At 39.0% G+C, this 23,057-nt stretch overlaps 1 protein-coding gene across 6 annotated transcripts in view; it reads right to left on the reverse strand.

Annotated features, from left to right (window-relative positions):
- The window catches only part of DYNC1I1 (dynein cytoplasmic 1 intermediate chain 1), a 320,393-nt gene that overhangs the window by 99,354 nt on the left and 197,982 nt on the right, over positions 1 to 23,057 (reverse strand). For all 6 annotated transcript variants that reach the window (XM_007982105.3, XM_007982103.3, XM_073009119.1 and 3 more), the window contains 3 exons: positions 16,542 to 16,704; positions 14,052 to 14,151; positions 5,448 to 5,573 (listed from right to left, as the gene is read on the reverse strand). In XM_007982105.3, coding sequence (XP_007980296.1) covers positions 5,448 to 5,573; positions 14,052 to 14,151; positions 16,542 to 16,704 — 389 coding nt within the window. The remainder of the gene's footprint in view (positions 1 to 5,447; positions 5,574 to 14,051; positions 14,152 to 16,541; positions 16,705 to 23,057) is intronic.

Here is a 23,057-nt window from a genome sequence, read left to right on the forward strand (position 1 = left end):
TGACCGTGGACTTCTCGGATTCCAAAACAGTGAAAAATAAATTTCTGTTGTTTATAAACTGCCCAGTCAATGTTATTTTGTTATAGCAGCCTGAGCAAACTAATATAAGTATATTGTTTCTATTATCCTCATTAGAATCTTAAGAGGTAGCTAGAATCCCATCTGTATTCAACCCAGATCCCTCAGAACACCCATCTTCCTGAGATTAAGGCTTCTCTCACCTCAGTGAATGGCTGGAGGTGGGTGGGTATTGAAGGGAATGGAGGGACAGGCCAGAAAACGTGCTCATATTGCAATCTGGCTCTTACTGCACAGCATCCGTAATTCCCAGGATAATTCCTGAATGAATCACACTGGAGAAAGCCCGGTTCAGACAGTTGTAGCATAGTGGATAGGGAGAGAAAGGAAGGGCATTTAGGGAACCGGACAGAATCAGCAGTGCTGGAGTTCTGTGTTGACAACATGTGTGCACATTAATGGGATGCAGCAAATGCTAGTAAGAGGCTCAGTTTTTGTAATGATCTGAAACTCTAGCTTGATCATTTGCAATGTGACATGGCAAGACAAATAAAACGATTTTAAAACAACTTGTTTAAAGGTGTATTCTTATGGCATCCTCTGCATCAAATAGCTCACTTGGCATAGAAATAATCTCCGTCATTGCTGTTTTCAGATGAGGAATCACCTAGAATACGATCTCTTTGCTAGAATCCAGCTGATAATTCTAACATCCCTAGATGGGTCCCAATGATCACTTCTGCTTCTTCATGAGTTGCTTTTTGGAGAAGACTCTAGAGGAGGGTAGATAAAGAAAGAAAGCCAGAGAGGCAGGTTTTCTGCTTCCAGCTTCCTGGTCAAAGCAAAATGAAATTCCTGCTGTTTGATTTAATAAGAATTAGTGTCTAGCTCATCAGATCGGTCATACTCAATTGGCAGAAAAGAAGTGTTTTGGGATGTCTGCATTTCATTTTGGCATGTACACTGATATTCCCTTATGTCTTTTCTGAAAGGCACAAAGTAGCAATGTTGTGGCACTATTTCTCTGGTCTGATCCATGTAAGTTGTATCTTTTACGTAAGAGTTTAATTTTAACTTTATGTCAAAAGTAAATTTAAATTTTCCATGATTTTATTCTTCAAAATGTGTATGATAATCTATGTTACACTGGTTGAGGTTTCCTATTCTGTTTTCCCATCCTGAGGTACTTTGAATATCACATTTGAAAACTGTTTAGGTCTCACTCTGGTTTTCATATTTTTAGCCATGGAGTTTATCTGGCAATTATAAAGCACCTACTATGTGCTTTCATTTTGAATCCCAGGAATTCATACTAAATATGAAGCAGTAATTGTCAAAGAACTTTCTATTCTTTTATCCATTTCTCTTTTTTGATCTGTAATCACCACTTCTTAGCCTAGGCAAGAGAAAAGCTTATAAGATGCCTTTTTCTTTTTATCAGCTGGGCCATAAGCAAGTTACTCTTCTTTTCATTTAAAAAAATAAATAAAAATCCTTAAGGAGATTTTAACACTTCTCTGGTCAAAATATACTTTATAAAATTAATGTCAATTAATTTACATCTTTGCATTCACAGCTGTTTTGTAGATTTGAATTGCAGACCACAACTGGGTTGGAGGAGGGACAAAAATTGATGGAGGAAGAAAAGAGGTTTATTGAAATAAACTTTACAATTACACTAGAGACTAGAGAAAGTCTTCTTTGCACGGGATCAGGAAAGACAACAATAAAGCCCCCATGACTCACCCAGGGTCACTCAGCAGTGTGGTCAGCTAGGAATGGAACTCCAAGTCCTAACTTTCTGTCCCTGTCCTAACCACCAGCCCATACTCCCTCCTATGTTACCGTCACTCTTCACAGGTGGAACTCTCTTTGAGGTTAGCAGGAACCTCATACAGAATCAAACACTGGGCAGCTGAGGCCGTGTGCAGCAATGACATCTGCACCCTTTATAGAATCTTAATGGGAAGTGAAGCCCATGTAGGAATAAAGACTGAGGGCTTTAAACACTGACACAAATGAGGTTAGCTGATATTACCTACTTCGCATTCTGCTTTGCCCTGAAATCGCGAGGGTTTCAGGTCATTGTCAGTTTCAGGTCATTGTCAGATCCCCCTCTAAAAGAGATTGCCAAGAACAAAGTAACCAAATCAGGAAAAAGTAAAAGTAAAAATAAAAACCTCTGACCAAGCTAAGACTCTAAACATAGCTTTTCCATTTACCTCAATGCAGATAATTCTAAGGTATATATTTCTGATTCTATTCATTCCATTTAAAAGAGAAAGACCACACCAGGGTAAGCAATGCAGGGTGGTCAGACACATAATCTAATGACAGTGTGTGGAAGCCACTACAGAAGACAGCAGGAGCACTGCCAGAGTGTGCTATGAGGTTGAGTGGCTGATTTCTATGCAGGGTCCACCAATATTTTCCAAGTATAGACAGTTTTTATTGAAATAAAAATAGAAAATGCAGGACCAGAGCTCATACTAAAAATTCAGTTTAGTAAAGACACCAAAACTGCCCGTGACAGTAGAAGATATATTTTGGCCTTGCTATCCATAACAGAGAGAAATGAAACTGTATACTAAAATCTTTTTATGAGTAGGCTAAAAGCTTGTCAGTCTTTACAAAACACCATGGAGCTGATGTCTGTTTCTTGTGCATTTGCTTTCCACTGACTGAAACAATGCTTTTCTGATCCATTAGTTTTATTTACAATTATACACTTTTAAAAAATATGAAGAATCAGCAGAGATCAGCAGGAAATGAATAGCTAATGCAATTACTCCAAAATTATAAAAGTACAGTCATCATAAGGTACTCTTGCTACTCTCTACCTCTGCCCTTTTTCTAAGTAATGTATTGTCTAGTTTTGAAATTATCAGAACATCACAGCAGAATGTGGAAGCACGTTCAAAAGACCTGATTTCCCTGAGTTAGTGTCTAGAAAGGACCAGTTGTAATAAGATTTAGCAAAGATCAGATAGGACATAGAAGGAAAGTTACAGGTCAGTGAGTGAGGGCTTTGGTTTTTCCACATATATATTTTAATTCTGTGGGATCTCTAAATTTCCATTTAGGGTTAGAAGGTGGTAAAGATAGCCATGTCTAGAACCATGTCTAATCAATACCTTATAAGGGTACATGGCCAAAAATATACCTTGAATGGGCTGTACAGTCTTTGCTATCAAGTCCCATGTCTGCTCACGTTTTTAGAAGGCAGCCTGGGTGATGGCACGACGTATGCGATAGAATAAGCCTCAGTTCCAGGACTGGCTCTACTGTTCACTAGCTGGGTAACCTCTAAAGTATAAAATCTCTCAACTGGAAAAAGAGAATAATAACATTTTTCCTACCTCCCTGTTGTACAATCAATGAGATCATGAAGGCAGAAGTGTTGGGAAAATTTAAAATACAGAAACACGTAGATATTGCTACAGGTATCACACTTTAGTACAACGGTAACCAAATTGCCTTTATTATCTTATCTGTCTACCTAACCTCCATCACTGTTTTATCTAGGACTTCCCTGGCTGCTGAATGTTTCCTGATTTGATCTCCCAACAGTTCAGAAATACTAAATATCATAGCAATTTTGTTTTTCTTTGGCAGCCAGTGATATTTATCTGGCCTTTATCCCAACTTCATAAGTATCATGTGTATCAAAGTGCTGACTACAAGTTTTTGGAATCAACTATTTTACTCAGCATCTTTTGGTAACTCTGGTATGACTACCTTGTTACTATATTTAGGGTAACTCTTGCTTTTTATGAAATCATGAGTGTATTTTCTTCTCAATGACATATATTGGATCATTAAGGGAGTAACTAAAAAAAAAGTTGTATGGAGAAATGTTTAGTCAATGGTTCCAAAGATACACACACACACACACACGAATGCCCTTTCAATTAATACTAGTATTAACTATTGTCATGTGGCAAAACAAGTAATTTACAGTTGATTCCTAAAACCTTTAGTCAGTTAATATAATTAAAATTTAAAAATCATAATAAAGATCATACATATTGATTACAATAATGTATTATTGTTAGATTTTTTAAATCAAAGATACACTTCCTGTAATATCAAAATAAAAGGCACTGTTTTTCAAAAATGTGCTTTTCTTTATTTCTTAACCCTCACAGTATTTTCCTGGGAATTTAGCAAACCTTGTAAAACTGAACAAAATTAGGATTTTGTGCTTCTATGATTACAGAAGGAGCATATCAAGCTGACTTGAAAATCTTAAAAAAAAAAAAAAAGAAAAAAAGAAAAAGAAAGAACCGTTCTTATTTCAAAGGCTCAGAAAATAAAGGTTATTTACCTTACAGACCTAGACTTCTTGTTAAGTTGTTTTTGAGATAGCAAATTAGAAAAACATGTCCAGTGTTAGAAGTTACTCAATCAGGTTGAGGCTGGGACTCTATTCCAGCAGCTCCTATTCCCCAAATTATATCTGATAATGCACTAAAGTCTAAACATATTTTAGTTCAAAAAGATACTTGGCTCTTAGATAGAAAATGGCACTAAGCTTCCAAAAATCAACAGGTTTACCCACCCTTTTCAAATGATGTATTTGTATTCAGAGTAATCTGCCACTCAGTACCTCTGATTTGTAACATTTGAGAAACTGCAATTTTGAGCTGAAATGTTTGTTTTTTATTTGCCTGTGCATAATCACAGGATAGGAGCATTAATAAAAGGGTTGGTGTATTGGCCTATGCTGAGGCCTATTATTTAGGCAGAGTCATGGCAACGGAGCAATGCTGAACGTGTCCAAGGGTACCATAATTTCAGCCTGTATTGTGTCAAGTGGAAGAGAAGACGTGTCCGCAGGGAGAAGGAATGAAAAATACAAACATATTTGAAATTAGCTCTGCATTTTCAAACCAGAAACAGCATCTGTATTTCCAAGTAACTCAAGAAATATGGGTGGTAAGTCTTGCCCCACGCCGGCTACAAAAGTATTATCTGTTAAGCAATATGGCGCCCATAAACTTAAAATCGGCAAAATCCATTGAACTGCATTTCCAAGAGAGTAGGAGACTTGAAATGGTAGTGCTCTGAGGATGTCCACGTGGGTGGGCAAGCATATGTTGCTTTTAAGCAGAGGAAGTGGTACACCACGATTTCTTCATAAGTGCGAGGTCTTTATAAACTCATCCTCATGGGGGCTGTTTTAAATAGAAAGAAAGTGGCACACAGTCCCCAGCCAAGCTTCCTAACTGTTTCGGGCGGGGGCGGGGGGGGGGGGGGGTTGCTACTTTCCCAAAACATTAGGTTACTGTGGGTAAATTTTCCAAAATTGTCAACAATTTCATTTTTAAACTGAGTTCTTCCTCTCAGCATAAGACAGATGCAATACAGCACAAACTATATTTGGCCTAGCAGGAGATGTAAGTTATTTTTACTACGCTGACTCCTACCTGACAGTGGAAGACGTATTCTGGTGTGGTTTTCTTAAACTTCATGTTCCAAACCAAGGCCACTCCATCTGGTTCATGGGGAGCATCTTCATTGTTGTTGTAAGAAGCCACCATCAGCTCAGGATACTAAATGGAAGAGGTCACAAAGATGAATTATGCTAAGATGACAACACAAGGAAAACTTCGTTATTCCTATGTATACGTGGTATACTGCATAGTGTAAATGGCGCTTTCTGTTATGTTCTGGCATACCTACTATCAGCTTACTGCTGCAACCTCCTGCAATCTTTCTTCTGCCTCCAACACTCTGTATGTGCTTGTCATATCCTCCGGTAACTATCAAACTACGAACATCGCTTTACCTCTCTGTATTATTTGACACTTTGTGCTACTCCCTTCCTGCTCCAGTATTGGCTTCCATTGCATCTTTCTCTCCTGATTTTCTTCCCTGACTTCTCATTTCAGTTCCTGCAGGTTCTCCTTCTATTACATATATTCCAAGGAGGCCTGTTCTCCCTGAGTAAGTTCATCTACTCTAGTGGCTTTAGTAAGCTTAACATGCTGGTAATTTTCAAATCTATATCTCTAGGCTTAATTTCTCTCTGAAATGCAGATTTCATTTCATAGTGGGGATTGCTCAGGGTTGCCCATAGACACATCACTTGCAACACATAGAAAAATGAGCTCATTGACTTCCACACGAAACCTACGGCTCCTCCGTGTTCCCTATTTTAGCGTCTTACACTAACATGTGCCTGGCCCAGGCCAGCTGTTCTACATTTATTTTTACTTCTTTCTCTCTCTCACTCCTATTTACTAAATTTCCCTAATTCCTCAATACCTTTCAAATGAATATTTTCTTTCTATCTTTAAGGTCAGTGCCTGCTAACTTAATTTCTTATCTGGATGAAGGCAACAGTTTCATAAATGGCTTCCTACACTGACCTACTCCATTCTTCATCCTTTATCAGGAAGACTATACAAAATATACATTTGGCTAAGTAATTTCTCAGCTTAAAACACTTTAATGGCTCATCATTACTTTCAAGGCAAAATGCAGGTCACATAGGATCCTTAATAATCTGTCATTTTCTGCCTTCCCTGCTTACTCTCCTACAACCTTCCCTCTTTCTCCCCACCTCCCACACCCTATGACCCAGCCTCACTGGACTAGTTTTGAGGCACACAGGTACATCTATGTACCTATAAGTCTCATACTCACTCTCACTGGGATGCCTCTTCTGTGTTGTTTACATTATTAACTCATCCTTTAAGACTCAACACAGGCATCAAGTCCTCCAGACAATCCTGACTTAACCAACCACTTCCTTCCTCACCTATTATCAACTCCCTTAGTATTATGTGTCCGCCCTGCCAATGAAAGCACATGTCAAATGCATTATAATTTTTTTTCTATACCTATGTCTTGTCACTAGATTGTAAGCTCTTTGAGTGTAGGGACTGGTTTTTATTGACCTCTGAATCCAGGGTCAATTCCTAGCACATAATAAACTTGTGTCAAAGTTTCTTTAATTATTTAAAATTTTTAATTTTAGTAATTATGTGCTCAATAGAAAGGCTTTTTATTTCATCCTTTGTTGTCAAACCATGCTAATAATTAAAGGCTTAAATGCAAGAAGCATACCCAGTAAAATAACAAGAAAGACTCTGTAGTGATTCTAGGTATGAGAAAGACCTACACACCCTACATCAACTCTGTCCTGAGTGTTATTAAATAAACTAAGGACAAATCTCATAGGAAGTTCTTATGAGTTAGGACACATTTCATGAAAATGTCATTACTACACAGAAGTCTCAAAAGGCAGCCCTATTAAATACAGCATCAGGATTATAGCAGATCATATCACTCTCTTCTTATAATTTATTTTTTTCCTTTTTCATTATTCTATACATATATTTTATGGAAGATTGTCTTTATGAATTTGAACACGGATCTTTTTTTTGTATTAAAAATAACTAAATCTAAGTCTTATTCATTCTTCCAGCAGCCTCAACTAAAGAAAGCTGCAGAGAGTTACAACTTGCTGGTTGTGCAGAGGAAGTATAAGCATACAGTGATACACATGTATGTGGCCACCAGGGGAAGTAATCATTCTTTATTAAAAAACGCTCCTCAGCGGATAAATCAAAGGCCTATTAAGAAAGGCCTTTGATTCAAAGCCCATTCAAAGAAACTAACATCCAGATAAACACAGAAGTCTCCAGACTGTCCATCTGAAGTTTAACTATGTCACATGTGAAAAGGCAACTCTATAAACATCAACACCACTACCACAGGGGCCAAGGAGCGGCCAGATGCTTCTGCAATAATATCACCCAGCTGGGTCTCATTGTTGGCACCCACTTGCAGCTTTTCTTTTTCCACTTAAAAATATTTAAAATTATTTAGTTTTAAAACTCCTTTAGAAAACAGGGAGTGCTTTAGTAAACTTATCAGTGAAATGCCATTGGCATAATTTCTATAACTGAGATCGTAAGGCCTAAAGATACTGATTTAAATTTTATCTCATGCAAGTTTTTGGGATTTCAAGGTGCCCTCTAGTATGTCTTTTTCCACTGTTTGTTTGAACATGACTACTTATATTTTCTTTTTCCAGTAAAAATCGCTAAACCATTATTTAATCTTAAATGTTGTTCAAAATTATGATTTTAAAGAGAATATAAAGAATTACTAAACTCATGATCATTTGGTTACCCATAGGGCTGAATTATCCAATATTTACTCTAGGAGAATTTTACCTGGAAATTACCAGATACGCTTTCAAGCCCATTTTTTCTAACAACTAAATGAAACCTGGGGAAGCGCAGTGGCTCATGCCTGTAATCCCAACACTCTGGGAGGTTGAAGCCGGCAGATCACTTGAGGTCAGGAGTTTGAGAACAGCCTTGCCAACATGGTGAAACCCCTTCTCTACTAAAAATACAAAAATTAGCCAGGCGTGGTGGTGTGTGTCTGTAATCCCAACTACTCAGGAGGCTGAGGCAGGAGAATCGCTTGAACACAGGAGGTGGAGGTTGCAGTGAGCTGAGAGTGCACCACTGCACTCCAGCCTGGGTGACACAGTAAGACTCTGTCAAACAACAACAACAACAACAACAACAAAAACTAGCATTTACTGGAAAGGAAGGAACCATCATGTTTTAAGTGCCCGTTAGGTACCAGACACTGATATGTTAATTCATTTGGTCCTCATAACCCTCTAAGGTAGGCAATGGTTTACTCGTTTCCACAGACAAAGAAACCCAGAGCCTGGGTTAAATAACATATTCCAAGCTTTGTTGCTAATAAGTGATAAAGCAAGAACCCCACTTGAAGTCTGTTGGGTTTCAAAAGCTTTGTCCTTTCCTGTCCACTGTGGCATGCCTCAAGTGTCCCCTATAAATATGTAAGGCACCATGACAGGTAAAATACGTGACATGGATGCCCTGAATAACGGCTTTTCTCTATAGGAACTTATCATTAGGTGGAGGGAGGTAAGACACCTGTAGAAATAACTACAAGACAAATACAAAAGCAGACCATGACATGTGCTAAGATAGAGGCAGAAGCAAGGTTCTGCAGAAGCATGGGGCCAGGCATGCTGACTCACGCCTGTAATCCCAGCACTTTGGGAGGTCGAGGAGGGCGGATCACCTAAAGTCAGGAGTTCAAGACCAGCCTGGCTAACAGGGTGAAACCATGTCTCTACTAAAAATACAAAAATTAACCAGCCCTGGTGGCTCGCTCCTGTAATCCCAGCTACTCCGGATGGGGAGGCACGAGAACGCTTGAACCCAGAAGGTGGAGGTTGCAGTAAGGGGAGATCATGCCACTGCACTCCGGCTAGGGCAACAGAGTGAGATTCCATCTCAAACATAAATAAATAAATAAGCATGGAAGCTGGTGTGGGGTGTGGCAGTAAGAGAAATTGAAAGGGATTTCTGAGAAGAAATGAGACCTTGAGCCTTGTCAAGTGGGTAGGTTATTAGGACAGATGACAGTAGGGACAAGAGTCCGAAGAGGGGTGCAGGAGACCCCTCTTGGTATCTGCCTGGTTCATGTGAATCTCTCTTTGGAGATTACCCCAGTAAATAGAAGCCTAAATTCCCAGGGATAATTAATTGCAGGGTTGATATTTGACCCAGCTGAGCCAATCGCATTCTCTAACTAGAATATTGTAAACTTTGAACTGAGACACAGGACCCGGGAGCTGGCAAAGGGGTCTGGATAAGGACAGCAGCTTATTGGTGAGGTCCCTCAAGCTGCCCAGATTCCTACTATTTCTAAGTTTTGGTTCTTCATCTTTTTCATGGATTCTCTAACTACTATAATGACTCCCCAGTAAATTCCTCTGTCTACTTAACGTAGCCACAGGTAGTCTTTTTGACCAATACAGTGAAGAAGAATATGTCCAATAGACATCAGGTTGTAGTATTACTATGTGGCTAGGAGGCAGGCTATATCAAGCTATATAAAAGAAGAAAGGCCTGGAAATGGCTCAAGGCATCATCACGGAAGTCACTGAGTACAGGCTAATGATTTTCGATTTTATTCTGGGGGACAAAATAGGAGTCATACTTTGCAGCTAATGATAATACTGCTACTGCTTTTCTCACTACTATGTCACATTTATTGAGTGCTTCTTATGCACCAGACACTTTTAAAATTATCAGTCCTTTATTTTTATTTTATTTTAAGACAGGATCTTGATCTGTCTCCCAGCCTTGAATGCAGTGATGAGATCTTAGCTCATTGCAACCTCTGCCTCCAGGCTCAAGCAATCCTTCCACCTCAGCCTCCCAAGTAGCTGGGACTGCAGGCATGCACTACCATGCCTCGCCAATATTTGTATTTTTTGTAGAGACGGGGTTTTTCTATGTTGCCCAGGCCGTCTTGAACTCCTGGGCTCAAGTGATCCTCCTGCCGTGGCGCCTAAAGTGTTGGGATTACAGGTGTAAGCCACTGTGTCCAGCCAAATTATCATTCCTTTATATACATTAATTCATTTAATACTCACAATAGATGTGTGAGCTAGATATTATTATCATCATTTCATGAATGAAGAAACTTAAGCCAAGAGAAGTTAGGCAACTTGCCCAAGTTGATACAGAGTGTATAAGTAATCTTTATAAAGATTAATCTGGTAAAAGTACTTATACTGACTTAACATTATAGAGACTGACATTAGGGAGACCAGTAAGAAGCTGTTTCCTAACATAAGCAAGAAGTAGAGAGCATGACATAAAGTAGGTGTCAAATCCATGTTCATGGATTTGCATTGCTGTCAATAGTAATTTTTTGCTATTGTAAATTTGATTGGATTTAGCAACTAACTGAACTGCCAAAGATTACTCAGGTTTGCATCCTGGATGATGGCAGGAGTGGAAGATGCAATTTACATGTGAGAGGAAGTGAGTATACATGGTGGGAGTAAGATCATGAGTCTGATTCTGCACACATCTGAAAACTCTGTCACATGGTGTGTGATAATATTATTGACTCACTGTGCTAAATAATGTTCAGTGGGTGACAAAGTTGACATAATCCTCCAGGTTCTCAGATTTCTTCCAAGGAATGATGTTTGATGATGTTTTGTAAATATTTCAAAGTTAAAGTGTTCTGGTTTAAGAAGCCCAGGAGATAAAAAAAAAAAAAAAAGCTATGCTGAAACCTTATAATTTCTTCCTTTTTCTCCCCTCAGTTCTATTCTGTTACATTCAGGAAATCATCCTAGACATACATGCCACCACTACACACCAAGACTGTTTCTCTATCTCTCTTCTTTCTTAATATCATTGGATTGCATCTAAATCCATCAAAAAGTCTCTTTATCCATAAGTATGTAATCCTGGTCCTTTGAACCCCACAGAAGTGTTGTGATGTAGGAGCTGAGCATTCTAATCTCTTTTTCTTGTGCCTCATATACAATGCATTTTTCAAAATTGCAAACATTTCCCCCACAGCGTAGGTGGGTAGGTCACACAAAAATAGGGGAAAAATAAATGTGGTCTCTCCATGGTAGAGTTTCTGTTATTTCCAACTTACTTCCTCCAACACAAACATCATGCAAGACCCTATGTGGAAACACATCCACGGGCAATGTGGCCCATCACCTACTGAGGCAAGGCAGGGACCAGCCTCACCCCATGTCTCCTCAGGGAGTGTTATCAGCTGACCCGAGAACAAGGTTGTAGTTGCCTTTGAGGAATGTGTCAGATAAGGTTCCTGTGTAATTCCCCGACTCTGAACAAGTGAACAAGCTGAGCTAAGTGCTTCCTCAGGCTTGGATCTGATTTCTGTGCACACACTCAAGCGTGCTCAGAGACCACCCACACACTGGCGGAAAGCGGTTGGGCAAACCCTGCTTGTCTCAATCTCTGCACGATCATGCACTGTGTGCTTTGCTGTTTGGATACAAAAAGGGATTCAAGAGGAGAGAACATTCACCCACTTGATGGCTGATGAGGGTCTAGTTATGGGGAATTACACCCCTCTTTTGTTCCCCTGTTCTTCAATAGGATTAATTGGGACTTATCCATTTTATAGCTCTGCCTAGAACACCCTCTTCTCCCCTCCATTTGTCTAAATCTCAGTCTTCTGAGAAGTGCTGTCTGACCAGAGGCAGATTCCAACCTTCACTGAACTTTGAGAGCACTTGCTATCTGCCCCATACCATTCTGCACCTTTACAAGCTCTTTTAGTTTCAGATCCAGAAGGTCTCTGTGGGAAGCAGTGGTTAAGAGCATATGCCTTGGGATGCTAAAATACTTTGGTATAAATCCCCACTATACCATACCCTAGTTGAGTGATTTTCAGCAAGTTACTTAGCTTCTCTGAGCCTCAACTTCTTCAAATATGACATGGAAATAGGAAGGGTGGCTGCCTCACATGATTGTTATGAAGGGAAAATAAGAAAGCCTTCACAGCAGCTGTCATGGTGCTTTGCATATAAGAAAAATAAATTAAAAGCTAGCTATGACTATTATTCCCAATGAAAGCATCGATAACAAGAAAGCAGAAACTGTGTTGTGCATAAGCGCTTAGGAGTAATCATTCCTGCTTCTCTCACTGTTCTTACGTCAGTGTTATTGCAGGAAGGAACATTGTTGTTAAGAATGTGGGCTCAGGCATCAGATGCTTAGGTTCAAATTCTGATGTCACCACACTAGGCTGTGTGTTTGCATATGCTACTTACCTACTCAGTGCCTGGTATATTGTTACCTAGTTGAGGTGGCTATTCGGCAAATTGGCTTTTGGTAAATTTGCCTACTTTCACTCTGAATGCCACACTGATGGGCTTAAACTTCCTTTTTACGGGTAATGGGGAGTTTTGGTCCAGGGAATGAAGAGATCAGGTTTTTTATTGTTTGTTTGTTTTTTTTGAGACGGAGTCTCACTGCGTCACCCAGACTGGAGTGCAGTGGCACAATCTCGGTTCACGGCAACCTCTGCCTCTTGGGTTTAAGCAACTCTCCTGCCTCAGCCTTCTGAGTAGCTGGGATTACAGGCATTTACCACCACACTCGGCTAATTTTTGTATTTTTAGTAGAGAAGGGGTTTCACCATGTTAGCCAGGCTGGTCTCAAACTCCAGACCTCAAAAGATCCACCCGCCTTGGTCTCCCAAAGTGCTGGGATTATAGGCGTGAGCCACCGCACCCAGCCCAGTGATCTGATTTTTATTTTGGAAAGACTGTTTGGGTAGATTTCCATAGGGGAAAACTGTAGGTGGACAAGCATGAAGGTAGAAATATCAGTTTGAAGGTTAAGAATAGTATTAGATGATGAATATATGAGTGGAGACATGGAAGGTCTTTGTGACAGACTGGGTCTAGAAGACTAGAGGAAGTTGGCAATGTTGATGAAAGTTCTGCTTTAGGGTCTTGGGTATATTGTGGTGCCTTTAACATAGAGATCATATAATAGGTAAAAAAAGATTTGGGATATATGAAAATAACGAGTTAATAGTTCATTTAAGATTCTATGGGACAACTAGAATAGTGGCTTTGTCTGGTGTACAAAGTGAAATTCAGCAGGGAGATTGGGCAGGAGATACAAACAGGCTATGCATGGTTGAATCCTTAGCAGTGGAAGAGATCTCCTGCAGAGAGCACATTGGGAAGAAGAGCAGTGGTTGAGGGCATGACCACAGGGACCTCAAGGATGGTTAAAGGAAAAGGAAATCTTAGAGAAGTCAGATAACTAGGAGAGAGTAGAGACAGTAGTGAGAATTCAATGGAAAGAGGATATTTCTATAGGCACAAGGACGCTGACTAAGCTGCTTGACAAAGAAAGGTCAGGACAGATGTGGGCTTAAAAATATCCACAGGATTTGACAAGTAGGAAATCAGTGGTCATCTTAATGGAGCAGTTTCATGGACAGAACAATCTGGCTTCCTGTTTGGTACCTAGCACATAGTATGTACTCAATAAATACAAATAAGTGAATAGAGAATTGAAACTGAAACCTCAATAAAATGAGGGGGAAAAAAACCCAACAGGCATAGAGAGGAAATCATAGGCAAGTAAACAAATCTCTTTTTTTTTGTACAAATGCCATGAGAACACAAGCCCAGTTTGTCCCAGCCCAGCAATAATTCTTACCTGGAGGGACCAGTCCATACAAGTGACCACTCGATGCTTGGACCAATGCTCATCATAGAACTGACGGTTGAAAGAAAGATTGGCTCCAGCCTGAACATCCCTAGGAGGATTTAAACATCAGAGATAAATATGGAGCTCTTTCTCTATGCTGCTCATATAGAAGCACTGATGTGGCAAAAGCCTGGTACACAATACTCTCTGAGACCGAAATGTTAATCTAGGCTACATACCCTGATCAAAATAAATGAACTAAAGATGGTCTTCTTTATGAAAAGCTTTTTCTAACCTGGCCCAGAAAGGGTTTCCATGTCTTTTCAAGACTATTATGAAATGTCAGATTTGTTTCAAGTTCCCATCTTGACCAGTCCCAAGCTTTCTCCAACACTGCTTCAGGCCAGAGCCTCTCCCTGAAAGGCTCTGGTCTGAAGCAGGGTTTAATAGAAATCTCTGCTATCAAGGGAGCACAGCACACCAAAGGATTCTTTGATATCGATACTACCTTATTTGTCCTTAGACCAGAAATGATATGCATGTCTTTATTTACTTGTAAATACTGATAGGCTGTACCAGTAGTCTCCTCACTCAATAGTAAGTGATAATTTCTACCATGAGACAGGCGTGGTAGACAGTGGAGGATTCACCAGATATGTTCCAGATACTTATCACTTCTGCCACGGACCAAAACAGCATCTGAGTCTAGGAGGATTACACTTTAGCCAGTGTTTACTTGGCTGACACTCAACTGGCCATAACACCTCCTTCAAGGAACTTAGTGCTGGTTATGCAGTTGCTCCACAAGCTGAGTATTTAAATCCAGTAATGTTTGCTCTGGGCCAGGAACTATGGGATCTGCATAAAAAGCTGCCTAAGTTGCCTGGGCTTTGGTTCAGAAATTCTTCTACACCCACCTTTCCTCTGTTCATTTGCTTCAACTGCTGGCTTGCACCCTGCATCACTTAACTTACATGGCTCTTGTTCAGATTGGGTGACCTGGCTTCCAACAAGTTATTTGGGCTCTAATTAGTATAACTAATATGACTTTTTTTTCTGCTAACCCTTCCTCAGCTATGCCATTGCAAACTCAGGCCATGTGTGTGTGTGTATATATATATATACATACACACACACACACACACAAACACACACACAAGTCCTGCCAGGAGTCTAGGATAATACGGAGCCAGCACACAGAGGGAAACAGGGCCAACAAAATCAGTAAGTCATAGAAAAATGGCCTCTCAAAAGAACACAAAGATTGCAGAACATATATATTCAAAATATTATTGTCTCTTCAAGGCAGTCTAAAGATGCTGCTTACTATTGAGAACATGTTCAGGACTCCCTTTTGAAATTGGTTTTCATGCCTCTGTTACATTCCCTTGAGCATCCTCAATGATGATAAGACATTGTCCTTTAAGAATGTATTTGGATTTTAGAAATGGCAAAAAGGGCCGGGCGCGGTGGCTCAACCCTGTAATCCCAGCACTTTGGGAGGCCGAGACGGGCGGATCACGAGGTCAGGAGATCGAGACCATCTTGGCTAACACGGTGAAACCCCGTGTCTACTAAAAAATACAAAAAACTAGCTGGGTGAGGTGGCGGGCGCCTGTAGTCCCAGCTACTCGGGAGGCTGAGGCAGGAGAATGGCGTAAACCCGGGAGGCGGAGCTTGCAGTGAGCTGAGATCTGGCCACTGCACTCCAGCCTGGGCGACAGAGCGAGACTCCGTCTCAAAAAAAAAAAAAAAATCAGGGCTGATGAAAAAGGCAAGAGACCCTACCTTCACATATCATTCTTGGCCAGAAGAGATCTGGGGCTAAGAACAGCTATATTTATGTTTAAAAGGCTCATATAGTACCTCCTATTCTCCCCATGATGATGGTTGACAGTTATGGCCTTTTCCAGTACCTATGCTACAGTCACAGAGGAAGTCATTTAGGGACACTTGCTTTTATTGATTAGCTTTGTTTTGCCTGTAAATATATTCTTGCATATATTAATATGTTTCCTAAAAGGCATATACACATACGCATACTTTTATGGTACCAAATAGAGGAAACATTTTCCAGTCTCTGTTCATCATTACCCACTTGAGTTAACTTCTCCCATACCTCATGTTTATTTTCTTCAATTTACTATTTGCTTGGACATCAGGAATAAATCTAGTAGATACAACATGAATCTCCTTTGCTGCTTATAAGAATGTTTTCTCAGAGGATAATGCATGTGACTCTGCAGTCTCTATCACCTGGACTGTTCCCCAGATATCAAGTTCAAAAGCATTTCACAGAAGCACATGATAATTACAAGGAAGCTCTAAGCCAGAAGTTACCACCAAAGCCCAGAGTCAAAGCTGTTCAGCAAGATAAATTCCAAAATTTCACCCTCCTCTGATTTCTTAATTTGGAATTTTCCTAGTCAGAACATAAATAAATGTAGAATTAACAGATAACTTACGCTATTTTTTAAAGAATGCACACAAGAGACTAACCCATCTTTTTCTTCTAACTCTCGGCCGCTGTAGTCAAAAAAGATGTCGGAATCTTCAGCCAGGGCTCTTTCAATTACCCGTATTGTCCGATCAAAAAAGATGAGAAATTCCTCTGAATGAAGGATCTGCTGTTTTTCTTCCTCTGTCAGCTCTCTTGGAGGGGCTTTATTTATTTATTTATTTGTAAAAGAGATTGTTAGGGAAGGAAAAAGGGACAATTAAAACTTATCAAGAGAAACCCAACTCTTGAGAGAGACTGCTTATCAAAGGCGTGGCAAGACACAATGAAACAAAGCATTGCTAATATTGATTCTAAATTATTTATAAATTCACACCAAAGGCTTCTGCAGATGTCCCCACAAAAAGATTGCATATTTGGTCCAATTATTATTTTGAAGAGTTGAAGAAGATTACAAATAAAAATAGATTGGTGTGTTTTTAGCAATCAGTTCTAAATGTTTTTTTTTTAACCTAAAAGCAGCTCAAATATGGCATAATAGATAAATTCACAAAACTATGTATTTATATATGCTATTGTACCATTGTCAAGCTGGCAACATTAAATAATTAGGAACACTGTATAATATGATCCGCATAGTACGTTTCCTCTTTCTACTGAGTAAATTCATAAATTCATTTTATTTTAAATGGTTAGTTGGTAAGGCTGACTGATTGTTATATAGATTATATTCAAAAGCAGAAATATATCATTCCAAACCTGCTTTCACTCAAGATCTTCCGTTTTTAAACAAACACATGGAACAAATACATGCTTCTATAAAACAACCCACAATTGTTTTTCTGCCTTACCTTTCTAGCATGATTAATCTTATCGAACTAAATTTGAAGATAGAAAATGAGACAAAGAGATCAAATAACTAGCAGTATGTCATAGTTTCTGAAAGTGAGCTCACCTTGGAGTCACTATCTGGTTACATAAACCATTCCTTCAATCGCAAGTTTTACATAAAACTTTAGGGAAGGGATTAGGAACTCCCCAGTCTGAAAAACCCTCAAGGGCAGAAACTGTCAGCTGAACCTTTGTGGTTCTTTGGGAACCCCAGTTCAACTCTGGTGGAGAGAGCCTTCAATAAACTTTTCATTGGTTACTCTTTCAGTTAGTAGTACAGAAGCTCCTGAAGTTAAACTTACAGGAGGAGGGTAGTGCATTACAATCACAGGTGGAGCCTCTGGTGGAACCACTCACCCACAGGGTTTTTCAAGCACTTCCACAACCATCCTAATAACCAGATCGATTTCTACCTGGCCACATGGTCAGAAGAATCTTTTAGGTACTATCACCTGTAGCATAATATTTTATGAAAGTGTTACATAATTTGATTAACTGTATTTTGAAGCCTAAGAAATCTGTAGTGTCAAGAAGCCCTCCTACAGAGTCAAGTCATGGCAGTGGATCCAATGTTCATAACATCTCTCTCTTTCTAGCCTCCCCTTCCCTGCCCCAGACCATGATGCAGGGGGTCTGGAGAAACATGAGAATCTCTATTTGTACAAGAAACTAGAATGATCCTGATGTAGTTCGTTCACACCTTAGGAAATGCTCTCCAGGTAATATTAGGGCAACATGTGATTCATCCGTTATAGCAGAAGAATTTCTCCTAACATACCCCACATTGTAGTTTCGAGCAGCTGTAAATAAAATTAGAAATATTTCTTTGCTGTCCAAGTCTCCGGAGCCCTAAATATTCCAGTGTGTACTGGGACTTTCCAAGGACTCCATCAACTTCTAGTGAGCAGTGCTGCTGAGACACTAGTTTGTGAAATGCTGAATCAGGCAATGTGCACACTCAGACTTAAGCTAGGTAGTGGGAAAATAGGTGGAGGTCATAAATAACACAAAGAACTCTATGAAACCAACCTGGAATCCAGCACCCTGCCATATGCTAGCTTTGATTCATTAATCAATGCACTGAAGCTCTCTGAGCAGTAGTTTTATCTATGAAATGGGGATGATACCTAAACTTTAAGTCTGGTTTAAGAATTAAAGCTAAATATGCTGGGCTTCAATAATTGGTGATGAAGTAGTACTTTACTAGTCTGCTTTCTAAAACTCCTGTAAATGAGACATTTGAATTATTTCACTCCAGAATATAACAAAACTACATAATGGAACTAGGCAAAAGGGGAAATACCCTACAAAATGATAGGTCCATTTTGTTTTGGTTAATACTGTTAAATAAATGAATAAACCTGACTAAACAAGAATACTATAGGCCAAGAAGAATGTCTTATTTAAAAAGACTCACTTGGCCTTGGTCACTGTTAATAGATGACTTGAGACACACTTGAAATTAAACAAAGAAGTAGGAATTTTTCTCCCTTATTTCTTTTTTTATGACATTAAAAAATCTTTCTAGTCTCTGTTTATCTTTTCTAACCACTTCTATTTCACCTGTATCTTTCCTTACAGGTCCATTACCTTGAATAAAAAATAGTATCTATGTAATTTTCTGTAATTTTTTTCTTCCCTGTAGCTTATTGTCACTTTGATCTCAGCTTTCAAGACACACAACTTCTTCTCTAACAGAAACATAAATGGCTGATCAAAGTGTGCTTGCGGAGGCCAAGTTCAGGTAGGTGGAGCACTAGCCTCTCCAGATATTGTATTTGACAATACAATATTTGGCTTGAAATTAAAATGCTACCGAAGCAAACAAAATATATATTTTATATTAAGCTTTGATGTCGAAGAGGGATCAAATGACATGATTTGTTAGCAGAAAATAATCAGATGCATGTGCAGATGAGTACTTTTTAAAAGCTATAAACAATATTCAACTTAATTAAATAGGGCCATAGTAATTTTTGATTGTATAAACAAAACCTCCGATACTTAATCTTTAAATTGATAAGTATTGTTCAATATCATGAAAACACAATGGAACCCCAGGAACCACAACCAAAAGGTGTGTTCAGAGATAAAAACCTCTCTAGGCATCATATTTCTTTTTTCTTTTTTTTTTTTTTTTGAGACGGAGTCTCGCTGTATCGCCCAGGCTGGAGTGCAGTGGCCGGATCTCAGCTCACTGCAAGCTCCGCCTCCCGGGTTTTTACGCCATTCTCCTGCCTCAGCCTCCCGAGTAGCCGGGACTACAGGCGCCCGCCACCTCGCCCGGCTAGTTTTTTGTATTTTTTAGTAGAGACGGGGTTTCACCGTGTTAGCCAGGATGGTCTCGAACTCCTGACCTCGTGATCCGCCCGTCTCGGCCTCCCAAAGTGCTGGGATTACAGGCTTGAGCCACCGCGCCCGGCAAGGCATCATATTTCATGAAAGAAAATTGGTTGATTAATTGAATCCACAAAGTTCAAAATACAGGACTAAACAAATAGAATCGGAATTGTTTTACTCCAAGAAAAATGCCAAATTCTACCTGAAGTATCTGTTTCTACAGTTTTTCCCTATCCCTGGAACCTAATAAATTATTTTTTAACAAGTTCATGGCACTAAAAAGGTAGGAATTTAATAGCAAAGGGCATACCAAAACAAAACATGGGCATGGATAATAGTTTTTCTTATGGGTTAAGCAGAAAATACTATTATAGCAGATTTTTTCTTTGTTTGTTTTCACAACACAAAACATGGGATGTTTCTGCGAAGAACTGACAGCTAACAATACTTTTGCATTTAAAGAGCTCTTTAAGAAGAAGTACATTCTACTCTATGAAAAGTAGAATGCATGGATATAACTTACATATAATCCAAATGATAAGACAATTTTCAAATTTACCAAAATTTAACCAGTTATATTATTTTATACCATGTATGAAAGAAATTTTACTGAATACATGAAATTCAGAAGACAGCCTAATTCTATCAATTTGTGGCCCGCAAAATTAAAATCAAATATAAATTTCATTTAGGGTCCATTTTTTATTGTGGAAATGTTAATTTTTCTTATTTTTATATATGAAAATACTTTTAAATGTATCTTTCAAGCATGACTGTATCTCATTTGCTGTGTTTTCTTGACCTTTCCTGCTATCCTCAATGTATACTTTGTCAGTTTGTCTTTAATTAATTTATACTACTTTAAACTATATCTTCTGGGTTCTAGCCTTCTTGTGATTTTTTCCCTCTATACAAATGTACAGTTTATAATGAAGTTCACAACTTCTATTGAGATTTTAGTATCTCATTTCTATGTTAAAAGTTATTTTAAAAATATCTACCACCAGTATGTCTTGACTTGTTTCAGCAATGTTGCTTTAAATTTCAATATAAAAATTATTCAAAAATATTTTTCAAGAATCTCTAAGAGATAAAAAATAAATAAACCCAGGTAGCCAGGAAAAACATTAGATTAAATAAGGACAGTGGCTCTCATGGGAATTTTACAGTGAAATCAGTTCATAAACAGCAGCAAGAAAACCAAACCAAACTAAAAGCGAAGGATATCTTTCTGTGAAGTCAATGTGAGGTTTATGAGTTGATTTCGTATTTACAAAAAAGTTAGGTTCCCAGTTGTGTTGTTTTGAATTTCTAAACATGAAGACATGAGGACACTGACATATGGAAGTTTTCTAAACTTTGATTACAAGCTAAAATATACCTGCTTTTTTCCTACTCTATGGCAGAAAAAAGTGAAACAGTAATAAATCAAGACTGCATTTCTTTACTGTTTAATGCACTTTGATGTCACACGGGCAAAAATGTCAAAAGTTAGTGAGTACTGATTGTTTTCCCCATGTCCCCCTCAACACTTTTTTCTTCCTTTTCACTCAAAAAAAAAAAAAAAAAAAAAAAAAGCCAGATTTCTCAAAAATGTGTTCCCTGGTTTGAAACTGTGTATGTCAAGTTTCAGCCCAGAGCAAATTTTTATGGCTGAGTAATAAATCCCTGAAACGCAGGGTTCATAATGGAAGTGCTGACACAGCCCTAACTACTATGCAGTCGTGTGAATGGCGCCACGATTATATCTGCTAGAGATTCTTTCAAAAGTTTGCAAAATACTGTCTTGCTTTAAAAAAAAGCCAGAGTTTGATGCCAACATAAACATGCTTTTAACCCATTATGTGTTAATTTGCAGAAGAGCCATTAATGGAGAATAAGGCACACAGTGCAGCAGGAACAGGAAATGTTCTTTCAAACTTCTTTTTGACTTTTAACATGACTTTAATCAATTCCATGAAGCATGAGTAACAGTTAAAACTGAAGGGTGTTTTCACTTGGAACTTAAGAAGGAGGTTGCTTTGCTTTGCTGGAGAAGACGATTTGGAGATTGGGGCTGGGGTGGTGGTGACGGGGAATCCACGCCAAGACACACAAAATATACCCCAGCTCCTTATCACCAGGTATATTTTAAGAATATTTTGCAAAGGGTAAAGGAGTACTTTAATAGATCCTGACTTATTTTGTACCTCACTACACCTGTAATCATGATATTCTATTCACCAACTTTTTTTAAAAAGATGTTTTTAGTATAAGTTTAAATGTGAGATCTCTTTGATCAAATTCATTTAGACTCTCAGAAAGAGTAAGTCTTGTGTCTTCTGTGAATGCCACTGTTAAAATGCTGAATCTTCTCCTAAACCTCAGTCACACCCTAGAACTTGACAGCGATTGAACTTCTCAATGTCTGAGACCTAGCACAGTAACAGAAAGAAGACCTTTTATGATAGTTCTCCAACGAGTTTAGAGGACTTTGCTTGTATCTCTATTGATAGTTTCACATTTTTTAAATGTACTAGCTGGGGCCCCTGTAACCATGTTCTTATTTCAAAGCTATGGGCTATGGCAAACCTAAGCACAGAGAGCTGGGGCTCCCAAGGGCATCCATCCCACCAGGGTAGAAACCAGTTATAGACCCAGGCACTGCAAGGCAAGACTACTAATGATAATTTAGCAAACTTTTATACAGCCCTTACTTTGTGCCAAGTATTGTTCCATACTAGCCCTGTTGAGTTTTTTAAAAACCTGTTTGCCAGATGGGGAAACTGAGGCAAAAAAAGGTTAAACTAACTTAGTCTGTAGTGATCACTCAGCTAATAATCTACAGAGACAAGATTTGATTCCAGGTAGTGTGGCTCCAGAGGCTATGCTTTTTCATTATTATCTCGCACTGGCTTTTAGATACCTGAGATTGCAAAAAACAAACCAAAACTAAAACACCCACACTCAGACACACTTCAAATGAGCCTCAATATGAAGTGATTTTTAATAATTTTCTACAATTGTGGCTGGGCGCGGTGGCTCACACCTGTAATCCCAGCACTTTGGGAGGCTGAGGCAGGTGGTTCATGAGGTCAGGAGTTTGAGACCAGCCTGGCCAGTACGGTGAAACCCCGTCTCTACTACAAATACAAAAATTAGCCAGGCGTGGTGGCACGCACTTGTAATCTCAGCTACTCGGGATGCTAAGGCAGGTGAATAACTTGAACCTGGGAGGTGGAAGTTGCAGTGAGCTGAGATCACGTCACTGCACTATAGCCTGGGACAGAGCGAGACTGCCTCAAAAAAAAAAAAAAAAAAAAAAAAAAAATTGTCTCATTTAACTC

The sequence above is a fragment of the Chlorocebus sabaeus genome, chromosome 21, assembly GCF_047675955.1.
Source record: "Chlorocebus sabaeus isolate Y175 chromosome 21, mChlSab1.0.hap1, whole genome shotgun sequence".
Classification (NCBI taxonomy): domain Eukaryota; kingdom Metazoa; phylum Chordata; class Mammalia; order Primates; family Cercopithecidae; genus Chlorocebus; species Chlorocebus sabaeus.